The following is a 25,462-nucleotide window of genomic DNA, read 5'->3' as shown; positions in this document are numbered from 1 at the left end:
CAAGCCCCATCCAACCTGGCCTTGGACACTTCCAGGGATCCAGGCGCAGCCACAGCTTCTCTGGGCAACCTGGGCCAGGGCCTCCCCACCCTCACCAGGAAGAATTTCTTCCTAATATCCAATCTAAACCTGCTCTTTGTCAGTTTGAAGCCATTCCCCTTTGTCCTATCACTCCAGGCCCTTGCAAATAGTTTCTCTCCATCTTTCCTGCAGTCTCCCTTCAGGTGCTTATCTTTAAGTACCTAATTAAGGTTTTGAGGATGTTCTCCCCATGTCTTCCATCCTATTTCCCATTTTTTTTCCTCTGCCAGCACCTCCTCTCCGTACCTGAGAAACGGGGCTGGGGTGCCCGTAGTGAGATGAGAGCCCGGGTTCTGTTTTGATGGGGCGCATTTCCTCGGTGGTCGTGGTGCTGCTGCTGCTGCTGCTGGTGGAGCTGGTGGTTGGGGTAAGACTCTCGCTGCTGGATGGGCCTGGACGAAACCAGAGGGTAAAACAGGCTCTTTCCAAAGAGCTTTCAGCACAGAGCTCTGCCCACCCACCCAGACGTTAGTGTGGTAAAAATAAATTTTAAAATAGTTGGAAGGATATTCAGGTATTTAGGCATCCCCCATTTTTTTGAAAACTGGCCTGTTTTGTCACTGGGTCTCTGACTTGCAGGGCACTGTGGTCAAAAACACAAGTGCACACACAAATACACATCATAAAATAAATTCCTCCATTCAACACTTACCTGCTTGTGCCTTTGTTTTGTTAAGGTTCTTAGGCTTGCGTTTCCTCGTCTGAATTCCCTCTTTTCTCATGGCTAAAGGCCTTGGGACCTGTGGGTACAAATAGAAAAGCACATTGGTTTCTGAATGTCCTTAAGGTCATCTAAGAGAACATGATTCCAGTTCTAACTTGTGGTCGAGCTGGTTTAATTGAAAGCAACATCAAGACGGAGCCCAAATTCCCTGGTCAAGAGAGATTCAAGACATGCATCCAAATGGGAATAGGAAGAAAGTTCACACCATGGTTCTGAGTGTTTTAGGGCCAGAAGGGAAGACCAGCTCATCTGATTGACTTTCCTGTTTAACTCAGACCAGAAACATCTGTCTGGCTTATACCTGCTTTTTTGAAAGGCACCAAACCTATGTGGGATGACCTCCCGTAGGAGCTCATCCCACGGAGGTGGTCAGAAAGACACTGGGATTTCTAGGAAGAATTTTTTGGTTAGGTGAGACTTCCACCATAACTTCCAGTTTTGACCTGACCCTGCTGAATATTCTGTCATCTCCTCTCAAGCACTGGACATCACTGAGAGCATCTTTAGTCAGACACAATCTGTTCAAGCAAGAAATGCAAAACGTAAAGCAATTATTTATTGCCTCATAGGGGTTGGGTTTTTTCCATATCTATATATGGAATATAAAAACCCTAGGAGCAGCAATCACAGAACCAGGAATGGTTTGGGTTGGAAGGGACCTTAAAGATCATTTAGTTCTAACCCTTCTGCCACGGGCAGGGATGCCAGTGCCATGAGGAACAGAACAGGGGGCTGCCAGTGAGCAATCACCAGGGTGTTGAGGGCTTCTGTCTCTGCCATGGGGGTGGCCCCATTGCCGCTGAGTGATGGGAGAAAAGCTGGAGATTTACATCCTGAATTCCTGCCATGCCTTGGACACCAGCAGGACTCTTCTAGATATATCAGGTGTGATATCAATACATGAAGCTACCACTGGCAGGAAGAGACTATCTGGACACCTGTACAAGAAAAGTGACCCATCAGTCCCTGACAAGTCTACAGCCAAGCCTTAGCTGGGATCTGACAGCTCATGTGAAGGAGCTCAGCCCTTCCTTGTGCTTCTGACTTCCCTTTTTAACTAAAGGCCTGCATTTATGCGGAAAGAATCTGGGCCTGGTTTTGTTAGGTTTTAAGACTTATTTGCAAAGGGGACCTAATTAGTAAGTGAGAAATACCCAGTGTGCACCCCCCCTTGCAGGTATAAACATGATGTAACCTTGAGGGGGACTAAACCAAAGGGACAGCAGGAAAACCAGCTCCAGGAGAGCACAGAGGTGTGCAAAGAACCCAGCCCCCAGCCTGGTGCCACCCTCCCACAGCAAGGATTTACCCCGTGGAGCTTCATGTAGAGTCCGCAAGCGTTGCAGACGGGCTCTCCCTCGGCATTCCTGCGCCAGAGCGTGGTGGTCGTCGTGTGGCAGTTGGCACAGGAGAGGCCGACGCGGCGGGACGCTGACTGTGGGGACAGTGGAGCAAGGAAACATGTCAGCCCTGCAGTGCCCTCACCAGCAGCGCTCCAGATTCCAACCAGCTTGCTCCAGCACGCCTCAGGGTACCCCCTCTGCTCTTGCCTCTCTTTTCGCCCCTTTGCAGTTGTCCAACTACCTCTTTCTGCCCCTCTTGGCCTTTCCACAGCCTGCAGGAGGTCCCAGGTGTCCTGAGGCATCTCAGATGGTGCCAGAGACATGAAATAGAATCATTAAGGTTGGGAAGGATGTCCAAGATCACCCAATCCAACCTGAGACCGATCCCCACCTTGTCAACCAGACCAGAGCAGTGAGTGTCACATCCACCTTTGGACACCTTTGGAGATTGGGATTCCACCACCTCCCCAGGCAGCCAATTCCAATGCCTGACCACCTAAATTCTTCTTGATGTCTGACCTGAACCTCCCCTGGCACAGCTTGAGGCCATTTCCTCTTGTCCTGTCCCTTGTTCCCTGGGAGCAGTGTCCAACCCCCCCCGGCTGAACCTTCTGTCAGGGAGTTGTGGAGCATGAGAAGGTGCCCCCTGAGCCTCCTTCTCCAGAATCCCACATCACCTGAACAGATCCCCAGATCTCCAGCAGGTCTGGTGACAGCTTAGAGACCCCCCTGCACGTGTACACGCCTACACTAAGGTATCTGGATCTCAGACCATCCTGACTTTTCCAGCTCCCAAGCCCTTCACCTTCCTGGCTATCCCAAGAAAATGTTACCAATGCCATAAATGTTACATGTTCCTTTGTGATATGTTGCTCAAGGAGCTTGAGGGGAAGATAAAAAAAAAAAGAAGAACCACCTTCCGGCAGCATTTTCCTCCTCTTGATAAAGAGGGATAATTAATAGGAATTCTCATTAATGAATTAGTGCAGGGAGCAGACCCGAAGTTCCCTTTCTGGGTGAACTTGTTTAGTCAGGCTCAGAAGGCCAGAGGAGAAAGCAATGGGCTTGAAGCCATGTAGAATACAAGCTTTGATCTTGGAAGCAGAGTGGGAGGTGGAGGAAGAAAAAGCCACGTGCTCCACACCTGCCTGACTCTTCCCATCATCCTTCAAAGCTCAGGCTTTAGAGGCCGGTAAATGAGAGAGGGAAGGTCCTGGGTGCCGGGGTGAGATCCTGCCGGGATCAGGCGGTGTCCGGAGAGGCGTTTCACAAGAGGGCGCTGGGTGCCCGTGGCTGCTGGCAGCGCTCCGGCTGCTTTTGGCACTCGCTGTGTTCGGGCACAGACAGGGCTGAGCGATGCAAAGGGCAGGGCAGGGTGGGGATGGAGCCTCGTGGGAAGCAAGGAGTGCGGAAACCTGGCTCTCGGGGGTGGCTTGGTGGCTGCTTTTAGCTTGGGTTCACGGTCGTGGAACGTTATGGAATCGTAGAATGTTGTAGAATCGTAGAATTTTAAGATGTTAGAAGGGACCTTCGAGCTCATCTAGTCCCAGCCACCTTCACTAGCCCAGGTTGCTCAAGGCCTTATCCAGCCTGGCCTTGGGCACTTCCAGGGACCCAGGGGCAGCCACAGCTTCTCTGGGCAACCTGTGCCAGGGCCTCCCCACCCTGACAGGGAAGAATTCCTTCCCAATATCCCATCTAACCTTGCCCTCTGTCAGTTTGAAACCATTCCCTCTCGTCCTGTCACTCTTGGAAATAGTCTCCTCATCTTTCCTGTAGGCTTCCTTCAGGAAAGCTGCAATTAGGTCAACCCAAAGCCTTCTCTTTTCCAGGCTGAACAATCCTGTTCCTGTCCCCCAGGTTCCTTGTGCATACCCCACCCTGACCCCACAGGTTTTGGGATGCCCTGACCTGACCTGACCTGCAGTGGGGGCTTCACCTCACCCAATGGATCTGGGAGAAGAGTATCCAAAAAAGGTATCCAGAAGAGTCACCATGAAGTGAGGGGGTCACCCAGCAGTGACCAGGGACCCCTGTGGGTAAGAGAAGATGTACTGGTACTGTCCTGGAACTGGGGAGAGTTGCCATTCCTCCTGAAATGCCTGCAGGATACTAAAGCAAAGACTGGCTTTTGCTGAACCAACACCACAAATCCCAAAATCACCCTGTGTCCGTCAGCCCCTTCCACTGCCTGGCTGAGCGTCTGGAGGACTGCTCTGGGCAGTACAAGGTCTTGGAGTGTCCCAAGCATGAGAAAATCTGTCTTGTTTTGAAAATCTGGATCTCAGCTGGGCAGATGGAGTTGAAGCACCCCTGGCATCTCCAGCTGGCTGAGGTCTCTTTGCCTCCTCCTCACCCCAGGTGTGTTTTCTTGACTTACCAGCCTCCTCTGGGGTTTGAACAGGGGCCGGTTGATGCCGTTCATCTTGTGGTAGAGCCCACAGGCGTTGCAGAGGTAGTGCCCCGTGCCGTCCCTCCTCCACAGCGGGGTGGACATGGCCCCACAGTTGACACATTCTCGCCCCTCGGAATAATCGTCAAAAAATTCTGCTGCCAGGATGGGAGAGAAGGGAAGAGACTCAGTTAGTTAGGTGGCCGTACATTTAATTGCTGCTCTGGTTCTCAGTTTAGCCCAGAAGGGACATTTCAAGAAATCACATTCAGATTTTATAGGTTGCAAGAAACAGCTCTTCCTTCCCCAAGCAAGCCCCCAGGGATTATTGGGAAAAGCGACTCCTTTCCCTGCCATGGCTGCAGGACTTCTGTGGCAGCAGGGACACAGATACCAGGATACAGAAAGAGAAACCACCCCTTGTGCTCTGACATTATCCAATTTTCGAGATTGACCATGGCCAGGGCAAGCAGATTGGGGCAGGCGAACAGCCCTGTTTACAATGAGGGCAGATTCCTGAGATCACGGATAAACGCAAACCCCACACAGGAGAACTGCCCAGAAATCAGGCAGCGGCATCTCAGCTGGGCAGGGAAAGCCATTCCATGTGCCCTGCTCTCCATGGGAATGCTCCTCACCCAGCCCCTCTGCTGGGGGAATGGCTGCAGAGAGCCAAGGGAGAGGAGGTTTGTGTGCCTTCACCCCATTCTCTGCACGGGAAACATCTCCTGATTACAGGAATCCACATCTAAAGTGTGAAGGTTCCCTGCCCATGGAAGAGGGTTCAAACGAATGGTCTTTAAGGTCCCTTGCAACCCAAACCATTCCATGGTTCTGGGATTCTAACCCCAGCTCAGGCTGACAGATAACAGGGATTGTTGGGAATTTATGTGTGTCAGAGGCTCAGCTTTTGATGGAAGTCTGCATCGTGCTTGATGCCACACTCCAGGGCTTGCTGCATTCACCCACTGCCTCCCTGGTACCTCCTGCACTGAGGCTCGGCTGCAGCTGGGCTGTGAGGGGGAAGTCAATTGGGCATGGAGGGACAGGACAAGGGGCAATGGGTTTAAACTGACAGAGGGCAGGTTTAGATCAGATGTTAGGAAGGAATTCTTCCCTGTGAGGGTGGTGAGGCCCTGGCCCAGGGTGCCCAGAGAAGCTGTGGCTGCTCCATCCCTGGAAGTGTCCAAGGCTGGGATGGACGGGGCTTGGAACACCCTGGGACAGTGGAAGGTGTCCCTGCCCATGGCAGGGGGGTTGGAATGAGATGAACTTTAAGGTCTCTTCCAACTCAAACCATTCTGGGATTCTATGAACTGCCCTGGGCTGGGCCAGTCCAGTCCCTCTGGCTGTGGCAGGACCAGGAGGTGCAAAGGTCAGCACAACACAGCTCGACTGCATCATCCTTTGGAAAGACACCGCTCACTCCCTGTTCCATACAAAGCCTTCCAGAAGCCAAGAACTTCACTATATTTTTTGCTTGTCCACCTGCTTTTTACATGAAAACCTCAGCTTCCTGCTCAAAGACAATTGCTCCCCAAGGAGCAAACCAACAAAATTTGGCTTCTTGCTGAGCTGTGCCTCAATCCCATGTGGATTTTCTGATGTCTAGCAAGGGTTATGTTCAGACATGGCCTTATTTTCTCTTTTCCCCAGACTATTTTTGGAAAATCTGCAGGAAACTGCATAACTGTGAAGCAGCCAAAGGACAAAAAATTTAATGAAGTGGCGCCAGTAAACAGAGACAGAGGAAAATGTTCACGTGAGCCTAATTCTCCCTAGAAAATCAGGCTAAAAATGGCAGGAGATTACACCATGTGCCCACGAGGAAATGGTAGAAAGCAGTAATTTATTGTACCCAAGCAGCTCTGGAGCCAGAAAAGCAGGAATCCAGTATCTTCCCGGCAGTTTAGGAAAATCTCATTACCCTGGAGAAATTCTGATGGTTTTGAAAAGATGGGAATCCCTCCAGGCAATTTTTGTCCACGTGGATTCAGTGATACCATAACCCTCACTTTCCCCCTTAAAATGACAATTGAGTCACAGCCAAAATCTAGATCAAATAAACTTCCTTTGAAAAGAGAAGGGATTGGAACAGCTGGTCAGGAAAGAACTCGTTTCCTTGAAAAATCTCAAGAAAGGAAAACATTTCACTGGGGTTTTTTTCATCTTAGAAGTTGTTGAGGTTTTTGATTATAATTTTCCAAAGAAAAAGCCCAAGTATTTTCACAGTAATTTTTGTCCTGTAAAAAATCCCTTCTTCTTCGAAAATAATTCAGTACAGGGTTGTGGACATAATCCAGGGAGAATTTAGCAGAGCAGAGGTAATCAAAATGTAAAAGTTAAAGCTTGAGTGATTTGAGTTGTGCCTGTGACTAATTACAAAATACAATCTTTCTTGGAGGTTTTTCCACCAGGAAACCAAAATATAAAAGTTTTTGATCAAAGACAAAGGAGAAAATTCCTAACAGTCCCTCGGAAATGTTAAGACTTGGACTAGCTCTTGAATAAGAAGGTCCCTCAAAAAAATGTCAGGTATGGATATATTTTTGGTTTTAGAAGAATGTAAGTCTCCTATTTTCTGGCAATAAATAATTTGTTGTCAAATGCTGATTGTTATTTCCCAAGAGTGGGACACTCAGCTCCAGTGCCCACAATATTTAAAGTGTTGGTTTCTCATCAACATCCAAAAGACGAGCGCAAACCTGTCTTGAGACCTGCTCTCCTTTTCCATCTGCATTTGCCTGATATTCTTCCCTATTTCTTTGGTGCTTTTGGGTTGGGTTTTGGGGTTTTTCCCAGTTTCCGTGGGATTCGGACTGGAGCGTCTTTCTTGAGGGACTTTCACAGAATCACAGAATGATTTGGGTCGAAAGAGACCTTAAAGCCCATCTCATTCCAACCCCTTGCCATGGGCAGGGACACCTTAAGCTATCCCAGGTTGCTCCAAGCCCCATCCAAACTTTCACTGGTTGAAGTTTCCAAAAGTCCCCTTCTGCTTCCATGGCAATAACATTTGTGAGACTTTCCTCTCTGAGCTGCAGGCAAAGGTGATCCTTGTGGACATTCATAAACAGGAATCATTGGCGTTTGAGAGGGGAAGGGACAGACTTTGTTCCCAGGGGACACCGAGGCCCCACGCAATGGGTGGCTCTCCCTAATCGAGCCCATATCAGATGGGTGTGTCCCCTCTGGGCACCACCCAGTGCTGAGTCAGATGACATCTGAAGAGTGCAACCTCATTAAAACTGTTTCTGCAGCCCTGTCAGTGTAGGGAGAGCTCTTTGACCTCAGGAGATACTGCCTGGAGGAGAAATATCCTCACCTGCTTCAAAGAATGCTTTGGGATGGCACAGGAGGTGTCTTGGACACTGCTGGATGTTGGCATAGAGGTGATGATAGAGGCTTGGGGCATGTCATTTATTGCACAAAGGGTGTTTGGGCCCTAAGAAAGTGGGAAACAAGGGATTGGATTTCTTTCTAGAAGAAATTATATTTTTATAATTATTATTTTATATATATATATCTATATATATAATTTCACAGCATCACTAAACTCCAGGATGAAGTTGCCGAGGGGAGCTTTCTGAGCTGTCCTTCTGTCCACACATCCCCCCCGCTCTCAAAAACCCTGAAGATCTGCAAAATAATGAGAAAGTATCACCTGAAGACCTGCAGCCTGTGCAGTTTGATGTGGGTGGGTGTCCAGGACCCAGGAAACCTGGATGTTCCCAGGGCTCAGAGCCCACAGGAGCCGGGATCCACCATCAGGCTGAGCTATATTGGGCATGGAGGCCACCGGGCTTCAAGTGCACTAATTGTTTAATTTGTCACTGTTATTAATAATGGGGATTAAGGAGACTCCCCAGGAAAAAGCAGCAAAGTGTTTTCTTGGCTTCTGGCTCGGGGCTGAAGCTCTAAATCCTGGCATTATGAGATCCCCTGACACTTATTCCTTGTACTTTGCAGCCGGGAAAGGAAACGTTTATTCAGGCAGCAAATGGCCCGAGCGGCTCCTAGAGGGCCCTGAACAATGAGGGGGGAAGGAAAGGCTCCCCCAGTCGCACTCAGGGCAATGATTTCCGTTCTGTGGCACAGGAGCCGCTGCCTGATAATGGAGATTTATGGGTCCATCCGGTGACCTCTGTAATGGCCTTTCTGCTGGAAAGATTTACTCCCTCTCCTGAAGCCAGGTACAGCCAGCACTGGGACAGGATTGAGGGAAGGATTTGCTGATCAGGCTGAGAACGACATCAGCCTATGGCTGGGGGAGCCTCCTGTGTGCTGAGTGGCCTCATCTTCCTCTTTGAATGTTCAGCTTCCCCACGTGCCTTTGCCGAGCCCTTATCTTCTATCTTGGGATCATTCGGTCCTTTTTATGGCCTGGGTCCCTGGTGTTGACTAATCCTGATGGCCTTCTACTTAATTCTTCATAAAACCCTGCCTTTAGTCAATGAAGGAGCTTCTCACTTGAAAGCAGGTCATGAAAACTCAGTGAATGACCAGTGGAGAGGATGGATTATGTTCCATCCCCATCCTGGTCATCATCAGCTTGCTGTGTAAAACGAGATTTTTCCCCTCACATCTACTGTTTATGAGCACTGCAAGGTCCCCAGGGCAGGAAATGTCACTTGTGTGTTGCACAACAGCCTCCTAATCTTGGGTGAGGCCTTGAGCACACTCATGTCAGAAACACTTTCCACAATGGGACATCCAGTCCCCAGGGAGCCAGGAGTGACTCCTAAGTGGGCATGGGGGTCTGGTAGGGAAAAAAGAATTCTTGGATGTGGCCTTTTGTGACACTTGGTCATTGGGAGGAGTCCTTCACATCCACTGACATCGGCCTGTATGGGCACTGCTGGGATCAAGAGGAAAGCAGACCGGAGCCCCCCCCAGCCAGCCCACATCTCCAGCACCTCTGGCTCACCAAAAGTCTGAGGAATTTTGCCTTCCCAAACAGGAGAACCAGACACCCACTTGCAACTCTACCCAAGGCTTGAGCCTGGAGAGTGGCTTGAAGTGACTTCTTCCCACCATCTCTGCAAACCCCAACTCTGCCAGCCTGGCATTACTTCTATTCCTAGGTCCAGACCTTTGGGCTTTTCTTTATCAACCCATCCCTGGAAGTGTCCAATGCCAGGTTGGACAGGGCTTGGAACAACCTGGTCTGGTGGGAGGTGTCCCTGCCCATGGCAGGGTGTTGGAATGGGCTGATCCCTAAAGTCCCTTCCAACCTAAATCATTCTGGGATTCTGTGATTAAATCTGTTCACATTGGAGAGATCATCTTGAATGCATAAACCTCACAGGTCAGGACACTAAGGAGTGATAACAGAAAAAGGAAATATTTTGTATCCTTCAGTTCACAGCCAGCATCCAATTTATAAATTTCTCTTCCCAAGCCAGCCCATGGAAGGGGACAAAGAGCCCTCCCTACCCTGGTTTGGGTCAGACCCTCCTGCATGAGAAACAACCAGGTTGTCTTCTACGTCCCTCCGGCCCCCTCCTGCCTTCGCCCTCTCTGGATGGAAAGAGACTTCCATTAATACAGCACTGGAGTTTTGTTTACAGCTGGAGAGATATTTGATATCAACAGTTCCCCCTGCAGAAGTATCTTCTCAACCCAATGAAGCAACTCAGCAAAGGAGAAACTGTCCTTCAAACACAGCCAGGCCACTTACAGGCTCTAAACAGAGCCTGAGAGCAGTTTTCCCAGCAGAGAAGCAGTTTCCTAAAACAATTTGTTATGGTAAGAGGTGAGAGCCACGATCCTGTGTATACACAAATCCCAAATGGACTCTCAGGGGCACTCGCAGCTGAGGCGAAGGATGTGGACACCCTGGAATCCCACCCAGGACACCCTCACCTTCTGCTCCAATGGACAGCCACAACAGCATGGTAGGGGAAACAGGGTTTGCCATTCTCAGCCGCTTTGTCCCAAATCCCAAAATTGTTTCCATTAAAAAGGGGCAGTTTGGAAATCCTTCCTACTCTTCAAGCCTTTTGGGGTCCTTTTAACCAGCATTTTGCTGGAGCTAGAGGAGCTCAAAGTCACATCTTCTATTTCTTTGGAATGGGTTGAGGTGTTCCCATGAATTGCATGATTCCAGAAGCCAAAGTTTCAAGGGGAAAAACCCATCAAAAGATGGGTCAGATCACAGCAGTTAAAAGTGCTGGTTGGTCCAGGACTGTGGCAGAGAAGGACTGAACTGGAAAGGAAGGTGGCAGCAAAAAAAAGAGGGGAGATGAAAGAGGAATGGGAAGGGAGTGACTGCTAATTTAAAAATCCCAAATTTATGCTTGGGGGAGCTCTGTAGTCAAAGGAAAGCTGTCAGTGAGCCTTTCCTTTATCCGTGGGGATTTCACCAGCTTAGCACACAGGCTGGGATCAGAAAGTGAGGATGGAGCTAAAGGATCCAAGGGTGTTTCTGTAAAACCAGGTTTTGCTCACTGGCTTTTCCTGCTCTGCTCCCTCTTCTCTTCCTGTTTCCTCTCTGACAGAATTTGGGGGGAAATTCACCCAGGGTCCCACTCTTTAAGAGACAAATGGGATCTAAACACAGGGAGAGTGGGACAGTGCCTGTCTAAGCAGTGCCCATCACTGGGCTGGGTGCTGTGGGAATGTGGCTCCCTGCTCTCCCCTGGTCTGGACTAACAGAAAGAATCACCGGTGTGATTGAGGATCTGCAGGAAGTGGGGAAGCAGGTAAATTCCCCACACTTAGCCAGAAACACGGTTTCAAGCAAAAAGCATCATTGTGCAGCCTCACAGAAATGGCTTGATGCTGTTCCAGAAGGTTTTAGGGTTTATCTGACACATCTATGGTGCAGAAGATGGCTGTGTACCCATTTGGCTGCCTGGACCAAACAGTTTTCCCTCTGAAAACATAAAGACTCCACTTATTGCTGAGGAAACATTCACCCTACAATCTGGCTTTCCAGAAGGCGAAGAAATCTGTTTTTCCCCGGCTTCGCGAAACATCACGGCGAGACTGTTCCCGTGCAACCCTTCCCAGGCCAAATGTTTCATGTCAAGGCAAAGGGAACACTGTGTCCCTCCCCTGCAGCACTCCCTGCTCTGCCTGCAGCACGCCAAGGTCTGTGGTGCACACCATTGCCAGCAGCCAGGAATACTCCTTTCCTTCGGGGATGTTTTCTGTGCTTTGAAGGACGGTGGAGGTGGAAGCAGCCAAAGGACCAGCTGAGATCATGTGCAAGAGGGCTATGATGGAAAGGTTGGGCAAATTCTGGGCCTGGCTTTGAGTTCAGGCTTGGCTCTGCAATAGGATGCCCTTGAGCAAGGCTTTGCATCTCATGGTGACACTGTCCTTTCCCTGTGACAAGGGGTGACACTGGAGGGGCGCAAGAGGACAACTTTCAAAGGCCACAGGCACAGATGTGGAGACAAGAAATGGATGGAAGAACGATGGGTGGAAACAAGCTGGATTCCTCTAATTCAGAGCTAAACAGTGTTTTGGGAAGGGGCAGGAGCTGGAAAAGCCCTGACAGCTCTCCAGCGTACCAAACCCACCAGACCCCAAACCATCCAGCCCCGTGGTTGTCCCAGAGCTGAGTGGAGAGACAATCCACACACACACTGAAGGACCATGTCCCACATCCCAAAGGTGCACAGCCTGCTCTGCAGGAGACAGGAATGCAGACATCCCTGAGGATCTTCTGGTGGGAGCCTCTTGGCCACCTCTTTGAGAGCAACCTGGTGTCCAGCAGCAGCTTCTGCTGACTGTCAAGTTGTGCCTGAGTGAACTCCCACCCACCAAGGTGACCTCCCCTTCCTTACTCCTCCTTGCAGTTCTTACACTTGTAAATATCTGAGGCTCCTCTGATAAACAGGAGATTCCTCCGCTTATCGACTGTCCAAATATTTTTTAACACATCTCAGATTAGCATGGTGAGCCCAGGGAATGGGCAAGATGGGGTCAGCCACAGTCTGGGGTCTGCTTGGCAGGAGGCACCTGGAAATGGTCTTTCTCTCTTTTGACAAAGGAAAAGGAGCCATGGCCTTGCCCTCCTTGAAATCTGGCCCATCTCCAAGTGGATGTGCCCATCAAGAGACTCTTCTTTGGTGGCCTCAGGGAAGGGACAGTGGGGAAAAATGTAGAGGAATGGGAAAGCTTGGGATTTAGAGTGCCATGATCCCTCCTGGCAGCTGTTTCTGAGTTGGGAACAGGTCATGAGCAGCTGTTCCTGGTGTCCCCACAGGGGACCACAAGCAGGTGTGCTGTGGAGTCCTGCCAAACCACCTCTCCATGGCTGAGCCATGGGAATTGGCCTTATGGCTACGGGGTAACTGGTGAACCCGGGCCAGTTGCTGGGTAGGTGGTGAAGCCTGACCCTGAGCCCAGCCAGCAGTGTCTGGCCATGTTCAGATATTCTGGGACTCCAATCTAGAATGTTTGCACCCAAACTGCCCAGGAGCTGCATGAGGAGATGCTGGGCTCAGGCTGAGATGGTCTGAGGTTGGACCATGCCAGGGGCTAACAATTGTCACATAATCACAGAATATCCTGGGCTGGAAGGGATCCGCAAGGATCATTGAGTCCAACTCCTGCCTCTGCACAGGACACCCCAAGATGATTCTTCACCAATGATTGAAGAGCATGATCTGTTGGGTTTTCATTAGGATATGGGGGAATGTCCATCCATGGGCATTCCAAAGCCTCATCCACATGCCCTCAGCTATTACTGAGGTGGTTGCCCTGCTAAGGATCTTACAACGTGCATTTCCACAATCCTACAACTCCAGAAACTCAAAGTTTGGGGTGGGTTTTTTTCCCAGATCGGAAGGAGAGACATTTATCTGAAGCAAACGAGCAAAATCTTTCTTGTAGGAATACAATCAATTGTATTATTGTTATCATATTTGTGTGTGTGTTATACATATTTATAAATGTATGTATTTGTATATATACACATAGCATGTCATAGACTCGCCGAATGGTTTGGGTTGGAAAGGATCTTAAAGATCATGTAGTTCCAGCCCCTCTTTCATAGGCAGGGATGCCTGGGATGTCCTTAAGAATGCCGTTGTAGGAATCATCTCCAATCAGTTCTTTCCGGTTTTGATATTAAAATTATTATTTTTATTCTGTGGCTGCATAGAACTTAGCTACATAGAAGGGTGTGTGCATATATATTTCTATATATGTGCACAAATACACACACGTATTTTTAAAAACTCATTTTATATGTGCAAAAATATATATGCTATATTAAAAAAACCCTCACTTTATAAATATAAAACATGTCTACACCATGTGTAGGAATATATGGAATATGTAGGACTGCCCCACATGTCCAATCCCTCCCTAGGCATGAGGGCACCGACCAATATCAACATATCCAAACCCCTGTCCCAGTTTTCTTCTAATTTCACTGATTTAGACACAGGCTCTGCCTCCAGTTCTGAGCTGTTCCACTGATAAATCCCACTCCGAGGAGCTGCACCAGCACAAGCCAGGCCACATCCCGGCCTCCCTGCGGGACTCCAGCCAGGGACAAACAAAAAGGTGTTTACTACGGCTCATCACGTTAGAGGGGACAGTGAGTTTGTCTAACCCCTGGCCCTTCTCTTTTCCTCTTTTATTAGTTATTCTGGATGTTAAGTCAACTCAGCCCCTGAGCGGGGCGGGAGGAGGGGATGATAAAGCATCTGCAAAGGTCACTTCGCAGCCCAGGCCAATAAAAGGCAGGTACGGAACTTATCAGAGCCACATATAACTTGCAGTTTTTCTAACCCAATTGATTGGACTTTTTATCTAAAATAACAGGCATTATAAGATAGGCGAAAGTCGAGATAAGGAGGAAAATTGAGTAGGCCTCGAATCAAGATCAGCCTGGGGACAGGTTCAAACTCCCACACCTGCCCCAGAGGAATCAATGAAAGTTTCTTGGCGCCGTCCACTCATTTTGAAATGCTGCTGAAGTTGGGTGAACTTTGAGACTGCGGCGTTTATTCTGTGATTATAATTAACCTGCTCACCCGTTGTTATTGATTTGTGTGGAGGGAGGTGGCAGAGCCTGACTGGGATGTGGGTTTGGGAAGAGAAGTGCTTGGGGAGGGCAGGCAGCTCTGGCAGAGTGAGACCCTTCCCTGGCTAGAGGCAAAGAGAAGGGGGTGCGAGGGGGATTTCACCCTCCTGCTTGAAGTCCTGCTTGTTTTGGGAAGTGGAAAAGACCCTCAAGCTCAGATCTTCATATCCAGAGGGTCAGGATAAACTACAGCATCACTGATCTGTCCCAGGGAAGTAATGAAGGACTGAACATGGGAAAAGTCATGCCCAGGATCAAGAGCATCATCCCAGCCCAGGGGAGCATGAGGAAGAGACATCCTCCCCCCAAACCATCTGCCCCTCTCATGCTCCACACCACCCAGGCATGTCCAAACCCAGAGTCCTTCCCAGCAGCCAGCCCCCTGGGCAGGCAGCCCCTGGGGCCAGCACTCCCTTCCCAAAATAATCTCAGACATCTGGGTCCACACGTCATTCGGAGGAGCCCTGATGTCTGGGGCTCAGGGCCTCACTGATTTCTTTTACAACTCCAGCACTGCAAGCCCTGAATGTTGAATAATGGTGGCTCACTGGCTTGCAAATCCAGGAGTCTGGCTTGGAAACTCATAGGAGTTTAAATAATAAATATTAGGGTTTGGTTTCTTTTTGCCTCATCTAGGATTTCTGCATGAAGGAATCAGGGTTTTCCAGCCTCTCCCTTGTCCAGGAAAGCCATTCTTTTGCTTTCTGAAAGAGCAGAGCCTGACATATGATAACAGCACTCCAGAAGCTGGAGCTTGAAGGAAAATTGAGGTGCAAGAAAGCATGAGGGCTGGTGACAGCCGGGGGTGGGCAGCTGGGAATCCAGCAAGGGGGAAATGTCTCCTGAACTGTCTGGAGGTGTTTGCAGAGCCAAAGGGGACATCTCAGTCCCCTGGCCCTCGAGGTCAGAGGACAACCTGGAATTTGCTTAAATGTTACAGACACAGAGAGCTGCACGTGGAAAAACCAGGAAGAATTGGCAAAACCTTGCCTGGAGGGACTGGCGTGGTCTCCTTCTCCCTCCCTGCTTCATCTCTGCCCCCAAATTTGGGTTTTAACTGTTTAGGAGAGTCCGATGGCAACGGGAACTGAGCCCCGTGGCAGCTCCCTGTAAATCCACTGTGCTGGAAGCATCGCCCAGTGGAAAAGGGCTGAGCTCTGGGAAGAGCAGCAGGAGCAGGGAGAAGTGTCCCACCACGGGACTTCTCCTGAAATGCTCCCCCGGCAGACACCAACTTAATTCCCAGGGATTAGGAGGAAGCATTTCCAGGCAGCGGTTTTGTTATCCCAGGTTCAGAAGCAATCCAGTACCAGTCCCTGGTGGAGACGGGAGATCAGCCCTGCGGGATCCCTCATCTGGCTGCCCTCACCCCACCTCTGCTGGAAAAATTATTAATTTTTGGCTTTCCAGGCGTTATTTTTTTTCCTCTTTCACAAACAAAATGAATTACTGAGTCTCTCCCAAGGCTGGTGTGAGCGATTCGAGCTCCGATAAGGGTCTCACAAGCTTTAGGGGTGACTAAAAATAATTTTAAAAACCACCACAAATTCCTTCATGCTGCAACGTATAAACCAAGTGGCCACTTTTCAGGACAAAAAAGGAAGGTCCCACTGGATTTTGGGGTTTAACCTCCTTGAGAACACATGTAAATTCCCATGTAATTTGCAGTGGGCCGAGTTTCTTCCTTATGGATTCTATTTGCATGGGCCTGATCCTGCACCAGCTGCCGGTGAACCTCCCTGTGTTTTAAAACAGGGATGGTTTCAGCTCTGAGCAAGGAACGTGGATATTTTTGAGGTTGGGTTTTTTTTTTGTCACAGTCCATGCAGAATCTGTTTTTTAGGGGATGGCTGATCCTAAAAACCTGGGCAGGTTTGGCCTTAGAAAGACATAGAAAGCAGAAAGACATTGGAAAGACCCGTCTTGCTCCCCCCAAGTGAAGACTTCATTCTGCAATTAGGTATCCACCTCATTAAGCAAAAAAACCCCTCTGTGCCAGAAAATAATGGAGAAAAAAATTAATCACCGGGCACTTCTTGGAAAAGAAAAAGTTATTTTCGCTTCCACTTGACGCTACCCCAAACTTGGCTTTAAAATCCAGGTCTTGCCAAAACTCCAAAGCTGAAACATTTCAGCGCTGATGGCGGGGTCAGATCTGCATCCAACTTGGAAAATCTCTGCCTGGCTCTTCTTTTGGAGCAGACTCAGCACCCGCCACTTCTTTTTGGGGGGGGTGAGAAAATCCAGCCCGAGCTTATCATATTGAAAAAGAAATCACCGCCGAGCGCTGCGAGCGTTTAAAAACACACAAGAGCGCGGGGAATGCTGCAAGCTCAACATGTCCCACAGCAAGGAGCTCCTGGAAAAAAGGGAAATACAGGAAAAAAAACCAAACCAACATTTTCGGAGTAGGTTTGAAAACCACAGGTGTTTTCAAAAGACCCTTTAGTGCCACTCATGCCAACAGTGATGGAATTATTTTCGAGGGCTGTCACGTACTTGCAAGCGGCCGTGTGTGGAAAGACCTCAGTGCTCAGGCCTGGCAGATAATTGGGTTTAATTTGTCATTACAGATGTATTTACAGCTCGGGCCCGGTCACCGTGACCGACCATGTGGGGAAGACTTGGAAAGGCAGGAGAGGTTTTCATATTTTGCCACAGTGTGGGACGTGACCGTAGACAGCTGTGAGGGTTCTGTCCCATGAAGGAGAAACACCAATGTTTCTTAAAATTAAAAAAAAACTCCTCAATCCGACTTATAATGAAATTTGCTTCTATAATTTGGGTTAATTTGGGAGGTCAGAGCAAATTCTCACCTATTTCCCTGGTTATTTAAGCAGCATTTCACACTCGCACACCAAAGGCAAATTTACACCTTCCTGCCAGACGGCAGCACGGATTCCAACCCGCCGGCAAGGTGGATATTCGGCATTTCCAGATATTCCCATCTCCCTTTTTGCAATCCTGCAGGCATAATTACACACATTCCCCACTCCCAAGCAACTCAGACCTGTAACAACCCAACCTGGCTGTTACAACTGAGACACTTTGGCAGCCTAATCGTGTTTTTCGGGATCCCACGTCCCCAAAACGCAGGGCTGGCACAGCAAAAATCTGCATTTCTGGCTTTCCCTCCCAGCATCAGCAAAACTTTTTTTTCTAAGCCTGTGGACTGAGCTCTTGAGGTAAAGTCCCACCTGGTTTTGCAGCCAGCGATGAGCCCCAAAGGGGAAGCAGACCCTTTGTTAAGTTTTTTAGAGTTGGGTTGCAAAAGCCTTGAAGAACCCAAGATTTTGGCTTCCTCTGCTCTGTGAATGCCCGGGAGCATCACCGAGCAGGGCGAGATCCCCAAATATCTCATTTCTGCACCTCCTTTTCAATAAGGAAATTGCAGGGAGGGAAGGACACGCTGCGCTGGTGCGTGAGTTTGGGAATAAAACCTCTCAAGGTTGATATATTTGCATTCCTTTTATTCCTCTGCTTGCAAAGCTCCGCAGGGCTCAAGGAGCAGAAGTTTCAGCCCAGAGCCCTGCGCCGATGAGAAACAAAACCTCTGAAGGTTTTGGGATAACACTGTAATTTTTTTTTTAATTGAATTTTCCTTAAAATTGGATTTTCCCACTTTTAACAGCCCCTGCAAATGTCCTCCTTCACAAACAACAGGCTGCCGACCTTCAGGCACATAAAATGCCCCTTTTTTGCCAAGTTTGGGATTTTATTTGCTGTTTGGTGGTTTGTTGATGTTTTTTTTTTCTCATGCATCCTTAAATTTCAGTGAGATGGTTTCCCCATTCAAAATACCCCTCTCCATTTGGGACAACCAGTTTTGGGGAACCCGTTTCTGCTAGCCAAGCCAAGATTTTCCCATCATCAGAAGAGCACAGAGGTGTCAGGATTTGGCCTGGTTTCCTTTGGAATACACTGCCTGATAAATACTCATCTGTTTCTGAGTATTTCGCCTTTTTCCCTTAAAATTTCTGGCGATAAAATATGCAGAGAGCAAAATATAGGCTGTCTCTTGAAAAAAATATTGCTGTTATCGTTACAGGGGTAAAGAAATGCACATGCACATTTGTGGAGAAGAAAAATAATTAATCCTGGCTTAATAAAATCTTAGATTAAGTACCACCGTCCACTGCCTTAAACTTTACTGCTCTACGAAAATTTGTGAACATTTATCGTGTATTAAATTCTACCCCACGGCTGTTCTGTGCGACATAAGGACTTGTATTTGGTAATACAGTGCAATTTTTAATTAAGGAATTGAATTATTAATAATCACGCCTGTGATTGTGTTATTTTTATTATCATTGATTTATTTGCAATTTAAATTCTACTGCTTGGGGGGCTCGGAGGGGGGAACAAACACTTGTGTGTTCAAGCTTGATCTTGCTCAAAGATTAAAAACCCCGATTCTGTGGGTTTCATCCCAAATCCCAGACTGACGGGTGACAATTAAATTAGGAGGGAGAGCAGAAGGTGGATTCAAACCCGAAGAGGGGGGAACAAAGCCCTGGGTGAACCTTCCCCGCCGGCGGGGCTGAGGTGAGAAATGCGGCCGCTTGTGAAACGGGGGATGGAGTAAAATGCAGACACGTCCTACAGCCCCATCCCGATGTCCCACAGCCCCTTCCCGCTGTCCCACAGTCCTTTCCTGCCATCCTACGTTCACATCTCTCTGTCCTATGGCCCATCCCTCCGTCCTACAGCCCCATCCTTCAATCCTATAGCCCCATCCCTCCGTCCTACAGCCCCATCCCTCCGGGATCAGGGACAGAAGAGGTGCTGGGCCCCCCTCATCGCCTGCCACCCCACAGGGACGGGCCACCTTGTCCTTTGGTGCGTGGGGAAGGTCAGGGGCTGCTGGTAGGGCAGAGGGCTGTAACAAATGCCAATGAATCACTGGAAATGTCAGCCCCGGGATGCGACAGGGCAGATCTTTTAGCATCCCTATGGGAAAGCTTAAGATCTGGTTCCCAATCTCTCCCCCACCAGCAGCAGAAGGGACATTTTCCAACCCAGTGTCTGCTCCAGGCTTTGATCTTCCAGGACGCTGTTGCTGTGTTCCAGCAGCGCCTGTTTGAGGAGCCCTGACTTGGATTTAGCCAAAAAAAAAAAAAAAACCAAAGCAAAAAGCACCCACCAGGAATGCCCACAGCCCTCGCCCCGATTAATTCCCAACCACAGCAACTTCCGCGATGCCACAGCAAAAGTAAAACCCCCGCTGTGGGCAAAATAAAAGGGAATGGGGATGGCGCTCTGGGATCTGAGCGTCCATGCCCAGCCTGGAAAGACCCAGGAGGCAGCGAGGGGCTGTGGGATGGACGCGCTCGGACCCCCGTGCCGCCCTCCATCCCCGCTCCCTTCTGCCCGGAGAAGGGGGAAGAGCCAAACTGCCCATCCAGGCTCATTTTGGGAGCGATTTCAAGAGATTTTTGGTGCTGGCGGGGAAGTCTTTTCAGAGGGGATTCTGCAGCTGGTCCTTTTCATGCCTCATTAAGTCGGGAATTCACAGTAACTCCATCCTAGGCAATGCCTGGGGCAAGTTCACTGCCTCGACCACAGGGTCTGATCCTGCTCTTCAGGGTAATGAAATCAGTCACCAAACTTACCCTGAAAAGCCCAAATTTGGTATTTTAAACTCTCACCAGGGAAAGTTTTTCAAACGGGCCCGTGTGTTTTACCCACCCATCCTTCCCAGTGCTTTATACCACGGTTTAAGCCAAGCCAAAATCCCTCAGTTTAGGGAAAAACAAGATTTGTATTTCTTGTAGTGCTATTTTCTTTGAATACATTTTCACTAATCTTCTTTTCCCTGTGTGTTGCTTTGTTTTTACAGGGATATATTTATATAAAACGGGGGGGGTGGGGGGGGGGGAAGCCATGCCCAATTGCATAGACTGTGAATTCGTGTCTGCATATCCAGCTGTACATGCCCAGACTTGATCTTTAAAAAAAAAAAAAAATGATAATAATTAAAATTTTAATGACCCCAGGGGTGCTCTGCATTTAGCACTGCCCGAAGGTTGGTGGCTCTTTAGGAAAAGAAAATGAGAGCGCTGCAAATACCGCTTGATTGAAAAGGATTGCGTCTCCACCCTGAGATTTCTCGCTGGGCAGAGAATAAAATTACTTTTAGCCCTAAGAAAAGGTAAAGAAGGAGTCAACTCCACCGTGCCAGGGATTTCTCAGGTGCTGACCAGGGCTCGGATGCGGCATTAAAGTAGATCTGTGATGGGAGCAATCCACAGCGGTGTTCCCCGCGCCCCCCCAACTACATCTTTCAGTGTCTTCAGTTTTTCAGGTTTTTATCCTTAAAACCATTAAAGTAAAACCCTTTCCCAGCTCAGAACCCCCCAGTCAGCCTCTACATGCTTCACACAGCCCTCTCGGTGCCCAAAGCATCGCTCGGCTTCCAGGAGGGACCCGGCAGCAGCCGCCTCTCGACTCAGGGAGAAGAGGGAACGGGACAGGTCTGGACCTTAAACTCCTTCCCTGAGGAGCTGCCTTCCAAAAACCCATTTTAATCCTGAGTTTAATCCTGCCAGCTCTCAGGCAGCTCATTTTATTTATTTGTTTTACAAAAACTCACTCACTTTTAGTTTAAAATCCGAGAGCTTTTCCATATCCAAGGCAGAGACGTAATTAGCCCCGTGCTAATGAATCCCGTGGATTCGGCTGCGCTGCCGAGAATCCGGCACCCGAGTCAGGACCTGGCCGTGGAGAGGAGTCCCGGCTCCTTCCTCCTTCATTAAAAACCAACTTCTGGGCTGGCTCAACTCATCCCTTCTTCCCAGTGCTATTTAAACCCCCATTTTTTGCCATCAAAACGCGGAGCTGCAGCACAGACCAGCGGGCTCAAAACCCCCAAATCCCCACATTCAGCCCCTGGTGCCTTGAAAGCTGATGGGTGTTTTTGCAACGGCAAATCTTCATTTGCATTATTTTGGGGTTAGGTTATTTTTATTATTAAGAGCCCTTCTGAGACCACCGCAAAAAGGTGATTTTTTTTCCCCCCCCAAGGAAGAGGTGGCACTGGGGTAAAATGCAAATATTCATATGTGCATATAGATATTCAATTAATATTTGATTGTTTAATTTATCCTGATTTTTCCCTCTACGTTCTACCTTTTCATGGATTCCGGAAAAACATTGCCCGATTGGCTAAATTTTTATCCGTAATCTGTTCCTCGTTTTGAGAAATTTCATAGTACCCAAAGAAAAGCACAAGGTATTTGCAAGGCCAAGCCTTCACCGACGCCCAGCTTTCCTTCTTTTAACATCTAAAATTAATGCTAAAGACAAGGCAAATCCTGCTGGACACGATGGAAAAATCACCCTCCAAAATTCAGGTTAGAGAACATGATCATAAAATAGCTCTGGAGACAAATCTGAGGTGTTTTCTTTGTTAACCCCGACCCCAAAGCCAACAGAAATACCTTCACGGAGAGGAGGCGGGAAGGAAAAAAGGGTTTATGAAACCACATAAGATGTGCCCGCATTTCTCTCCCGTTTTATCCCTCTTCCACCCCACAAAATATAAAAGCAGGGTTTTAAGCCATTTGGACCAACTTTTTGTTGTAGGAACCAGAGGAATTTAATGAAATGAAAGGCTCCGAGACTGGATTCGTCACAAGAGATCAGGGTAAGGTTTTTTGGGGTGAGGAGATTCTGAAATACCAAGGTTGTATTGTTCAGATGTGCCCGTGTTCCCCAAAAAGCACCGATATAAATGTGGATGCATTTCTTTTAATCCTTCTCCATCATCTCTCCCACCTCAGCTCAAAATTTATCTTTGCTCTCCCTTTTTGTAGCCTGACATTTAAAAAAAAAATTTTAAGAAAACCAGCATGTAAAACAGCCCAAAGGGAACCCATGGACCAAACTTTGATTTCTTAATGCTCCCACTTTTACGCCTACAGCCAGCTCAGGAAGGGGCTGCCTGCGTGTCAAGGGAACATCGTGGTCCTGCCCCCACAATCATCCCCATCAGAGCCCCTAAATCCCCTCGGAGCTATTTGAGGAGCCAGCAGGCCCTCGCTCCAGAGCTCGCCTCATCATTCCTTGCCGCTCCGGGCCTGCCCTAAATTTCATTTACTTTTTGGAAACTGTGGCCTTTGAGGATATTTTGGAACGGTGATTTCGCAGAATAAGTAAGAACAAGGACCCCAATATTTTCCAGCCAGAGAGGCCACTCCGACAGCGCCAACCCCAATACTCCAAATTCCTCCCTCCTGCCCTTTGCCCCTACGCACAGAGGGGTGCGTGCCCCAAAATCTGGGGGGTAATGGGATGATGAAGCCTTCCCTCCCGTCTCCCAGCCCTGTGCTCACCGATGTTGGCGTGGCGGGCGGCCGCGGGCGTCCCTCGGCTCTGCAGGTTGTGCAGCATGGGGCTGTCGAAGGGCGAGGAAGTCCAGGTCGTGGCCATTTCGGGGCTCATGTAGGCCGGGTAGGGGCTGGAATAGGAGCCGCCGAAGCCCCTGCTGTACTGCTCCCTCCCGTTGGCAGAAAGGTTCAAGGAGCTGCTGTAAGCCGCCGCCGCTTCCCGGGAAGAGGTGGCCGGGATGGGGGTGCTGGTGGAGAAGGAGAACCGAGGTGACACGGGAGGGTGAGACGATCCAGGGTTGTAAGCGGCGCTTTCGGCTCCGGGCTGAGTCCAGATGGAGTGGCTGGAGACGGGGCTGCCTTGCTGGGAAGAGCCGCTGCTCTGCAGGTAGGGCAGGCTGGGGAGCATGGAGGTGACCCTCGTGGTGGGCACATAGACCGGGGACGCTGCGGCCGCGCTGTGCATGAAGCCACCTGCCCCCTCGTACGCCGGAGGGCCGGGGTTGGCTGCCATGGCTAAGCTCTGGTACATCTCGTGCAGGGCCTCCCCAAAGCCCAGCCGGCTCCCCGGCCGCGATCCAGAGCGATGGGGAGCGCGTGGAAAACCCTCGGCTCCACTTTCCCCCGCAGCGGTCCCGCGTGGGCAGAGCCTTCCAGCCAAAACCAAAACACCACCAGCGATGCGATTTTCCTCCAACCCCCCACCTTCCCCACCGCCCTCCTTCCCCACCTTCAGCAGGTCCCGCCGCCTCTTCCAGACCCCAAGCAAGAAGTCCAGGTCCCTCCGGAGGGGAGATTTAGCTCCCGCCTGGATTTAGCTGCTCCCACCGGGCTCCATCCATCACCTCCCGCCCTTCTCTAACCTCCTTATCTCCCCGCCCGGGGGGGTCCCGGTCCGGCCGCCGCCGCATCCCGCATCCCGCATCCCGGCAGCACCTCCCCCTGCTCCCCCGGGGGGATAAGGAGGGTAGAGAAGGGGGGGAGGTGAAAGGAGGGGGAACACAGCCGGGAAGGTGAGAGACAGCGATGCTCTCTCCTCTGGCCCGGAGCAAAAACCTTTGTCCCGCAGGTACGATCGGTGCTTTAAGTTGTTAATGGCCCCCGGGGCCGGCGTTTGATGTGGGCGGCGGGAGGCGGCTGAGGAGGGCTGGGGTGGGGGGGACTTAAATTAGGGAAAAGTGGGGGGAAAAGAGGGAAAGGAGGAAGGATGGCTTGACCCTCCCACCCCGCACTTGCCCCGCGTGTGTCCGCAACCCCTAAAGCCCGGCCACGCGTGACCGAGGGGGCTCAAAGGAGAAGGGGGGCATTAGCCACTGCAGCCCCCATTAGTGCTGCCCAAGGTGGGCAGCAGACCCCAAGCAGCGCCCACAAAACTCCCCCCCCCGCGTGTTTTTTATCCGTGTCCCCCATTTTTCCCGTATGGGAAACTGGGAGAAGCTGGGAGCACAGTTGTGTGACCCGCTGGGAGCTGGGAATGCCGTAGGTCTGGATGGGGAGGAATGTCCCAGAGTCATGGGACAGGGCGGGAGCAAGGAGTGCTTTACCTCATGTTGGGTCGGTTTCGAATTTGGAGGAATTTGGGGGAATTCGGGGTGGATTTGGGCCTTGGGATGCCATCGAGGCCTTGTGGGTGGCTTGCAATGGCAAGACCCCAAAACCCACTTGTGGAAAGGGGTCGGGGTGAAACCCCTTTCCCAAGGAGTGTCCAGGAAGGGGGTGGGATGATTTGAGGTGCTGTTTTCTCTTCAGATCATGGAGGGAGCCTCTTGGACGGGGCTTGGGACAACCTGGTCTGCTGGAAGAGGTCCCTGCCCACGGCAGGGGGGGTCGGAGCTGGATGGGCTTTTAGGTCCCTTCCAACCCAAACCATTCTGGAATTGTAGGATTCCATGAAAACCACGTCACACCGGGAGAAGGGCTGGATGGGGCGCGGGGGGGAGTTATGGCCGGAGAGATAACTCTTGGGACTGCTTTTGGTTTAACCAACAGATTCCCCCGGCTGAACCCCTCCGCTGGGCTGAATTTAGCAGCAGAAGAGATAACCGGCAGATAAGGACTGATACCCTGGGAGGACAGCGGGAGACGGGCAGGCGGCCGAGGAAAAGGAGAGAAGCCGGAGGCAGCGTTGGGAAGGGGTAAGGATAGAAGCGAGCCGGGAAGAAGCGGGTTTAAAATAGGTCTGTGTCCCCCCGGCCCCCGGGGAATGGTTGGTGTGTAACCGGCCTAGGACGGAGCGTTTCCACAGGATTCCCTAAAGAGAAGCAGGATTCACAGGAGGGGAACCAGGAGCAAGTTCCCCTCCTGCCCTACAAATAGCAGTGGTGATTAAAAAAAAAAAAAAAAAAGCAAAATCGAGTCCCTTTTCAAGCCCGAGGAGACAATAGGAGGAAGCTTTCGGGGAGGCCTCTAGGAAGGGGCTCGCTGGGGTCCCAGCGTGACAGCGAGGAAGAGGAGCGAGGAGACAGAGAAGCGCTACCCACCTTCAGTGCTGGGGGGGCACAGGGGTGGAGGGGGGCGAGGCCGTGGGGCAGGAACCCCCCCCCCCCC

General features: G+C 50.1%; 1 protein-coding gene and 1 long non-coding RNA gene across 3 annotated transcripts in view; one reads left to right on the top strand and one right to left on the bottom strand.

The window, feature by feature from the left end:
• GATA4 (GATA binding protein 4) overlaps positions 1–23,754 on the bottom strand; it is a 28,538-nt gene extending 4,784 nt beyond the window's left edge. The window contains exons 1-5 of one of the 2 annotated variants that reach the window (XM_042032849.1): positions 22,922–23,754; positions 4,529–4,698; positions 2,115–2,240; positions 734–821; positions 328–473 (exon numbers count right to left, since the gene is read on the bottom strand). In XM_042032849.1, the coding sequence (XP_041888783.1) occupies positions 328–473; positions 734–821; positions 2,115–2,240; positions 4,529–4,698; positions 22,922–23,447 (1,056 nt within the window). In that variant the 5' untranslated portion in view covers positions 23,448–23,754. The remainder of the gene's footprint in view (positions 1–327; positions 474–733; positions 822–2,114; positions 2,241–4,528; positions 4,699–22,921) is intronic. The other variant, XM_042032850.1, reaches the window with a different exon arrangement.
• A 130-nt stretch (positions 23,755–23,884) lies between these two features.
• LOC121666859 overlaps positions 23,885–25,462 on the top strand; it is a 3,917-nt gene continuing 2,339 nt past the window's right edge. The window contains exons 1-2 of the long non-coding RNA XR_006016818.1: positions 23,885–23,984; positions 24,905–25,050. This is a non-coding gene — a long non-coding RNA (uncharacterized LOC121666859). The remainder of the gene's footprint in view (positions 23,985–24,904; positions 25,051–25,462) is intronic.

This window comes from Corvus kubaryi, unplaced genomic scaffold, assembly GCF_017639235.1.
Source record: "Corvus kubaryi isolate FWS band 111438036 unplaced genomic scaffold, C.kubaryi_AGA036_p1.0 37354, whole genome shotgun sequence".
NCBI classification, from domain to species: domain Eukaryota; kingdom Metazoa; phylum Chordata; class Aves; order Passeriformes; family Corvidae; genus Corvus; species Corvus kubaryi.
Note: the sequence above shows the minus strand (reverse complement) of the source record. Positions and strands in the feature narration are given on the sequence as shown.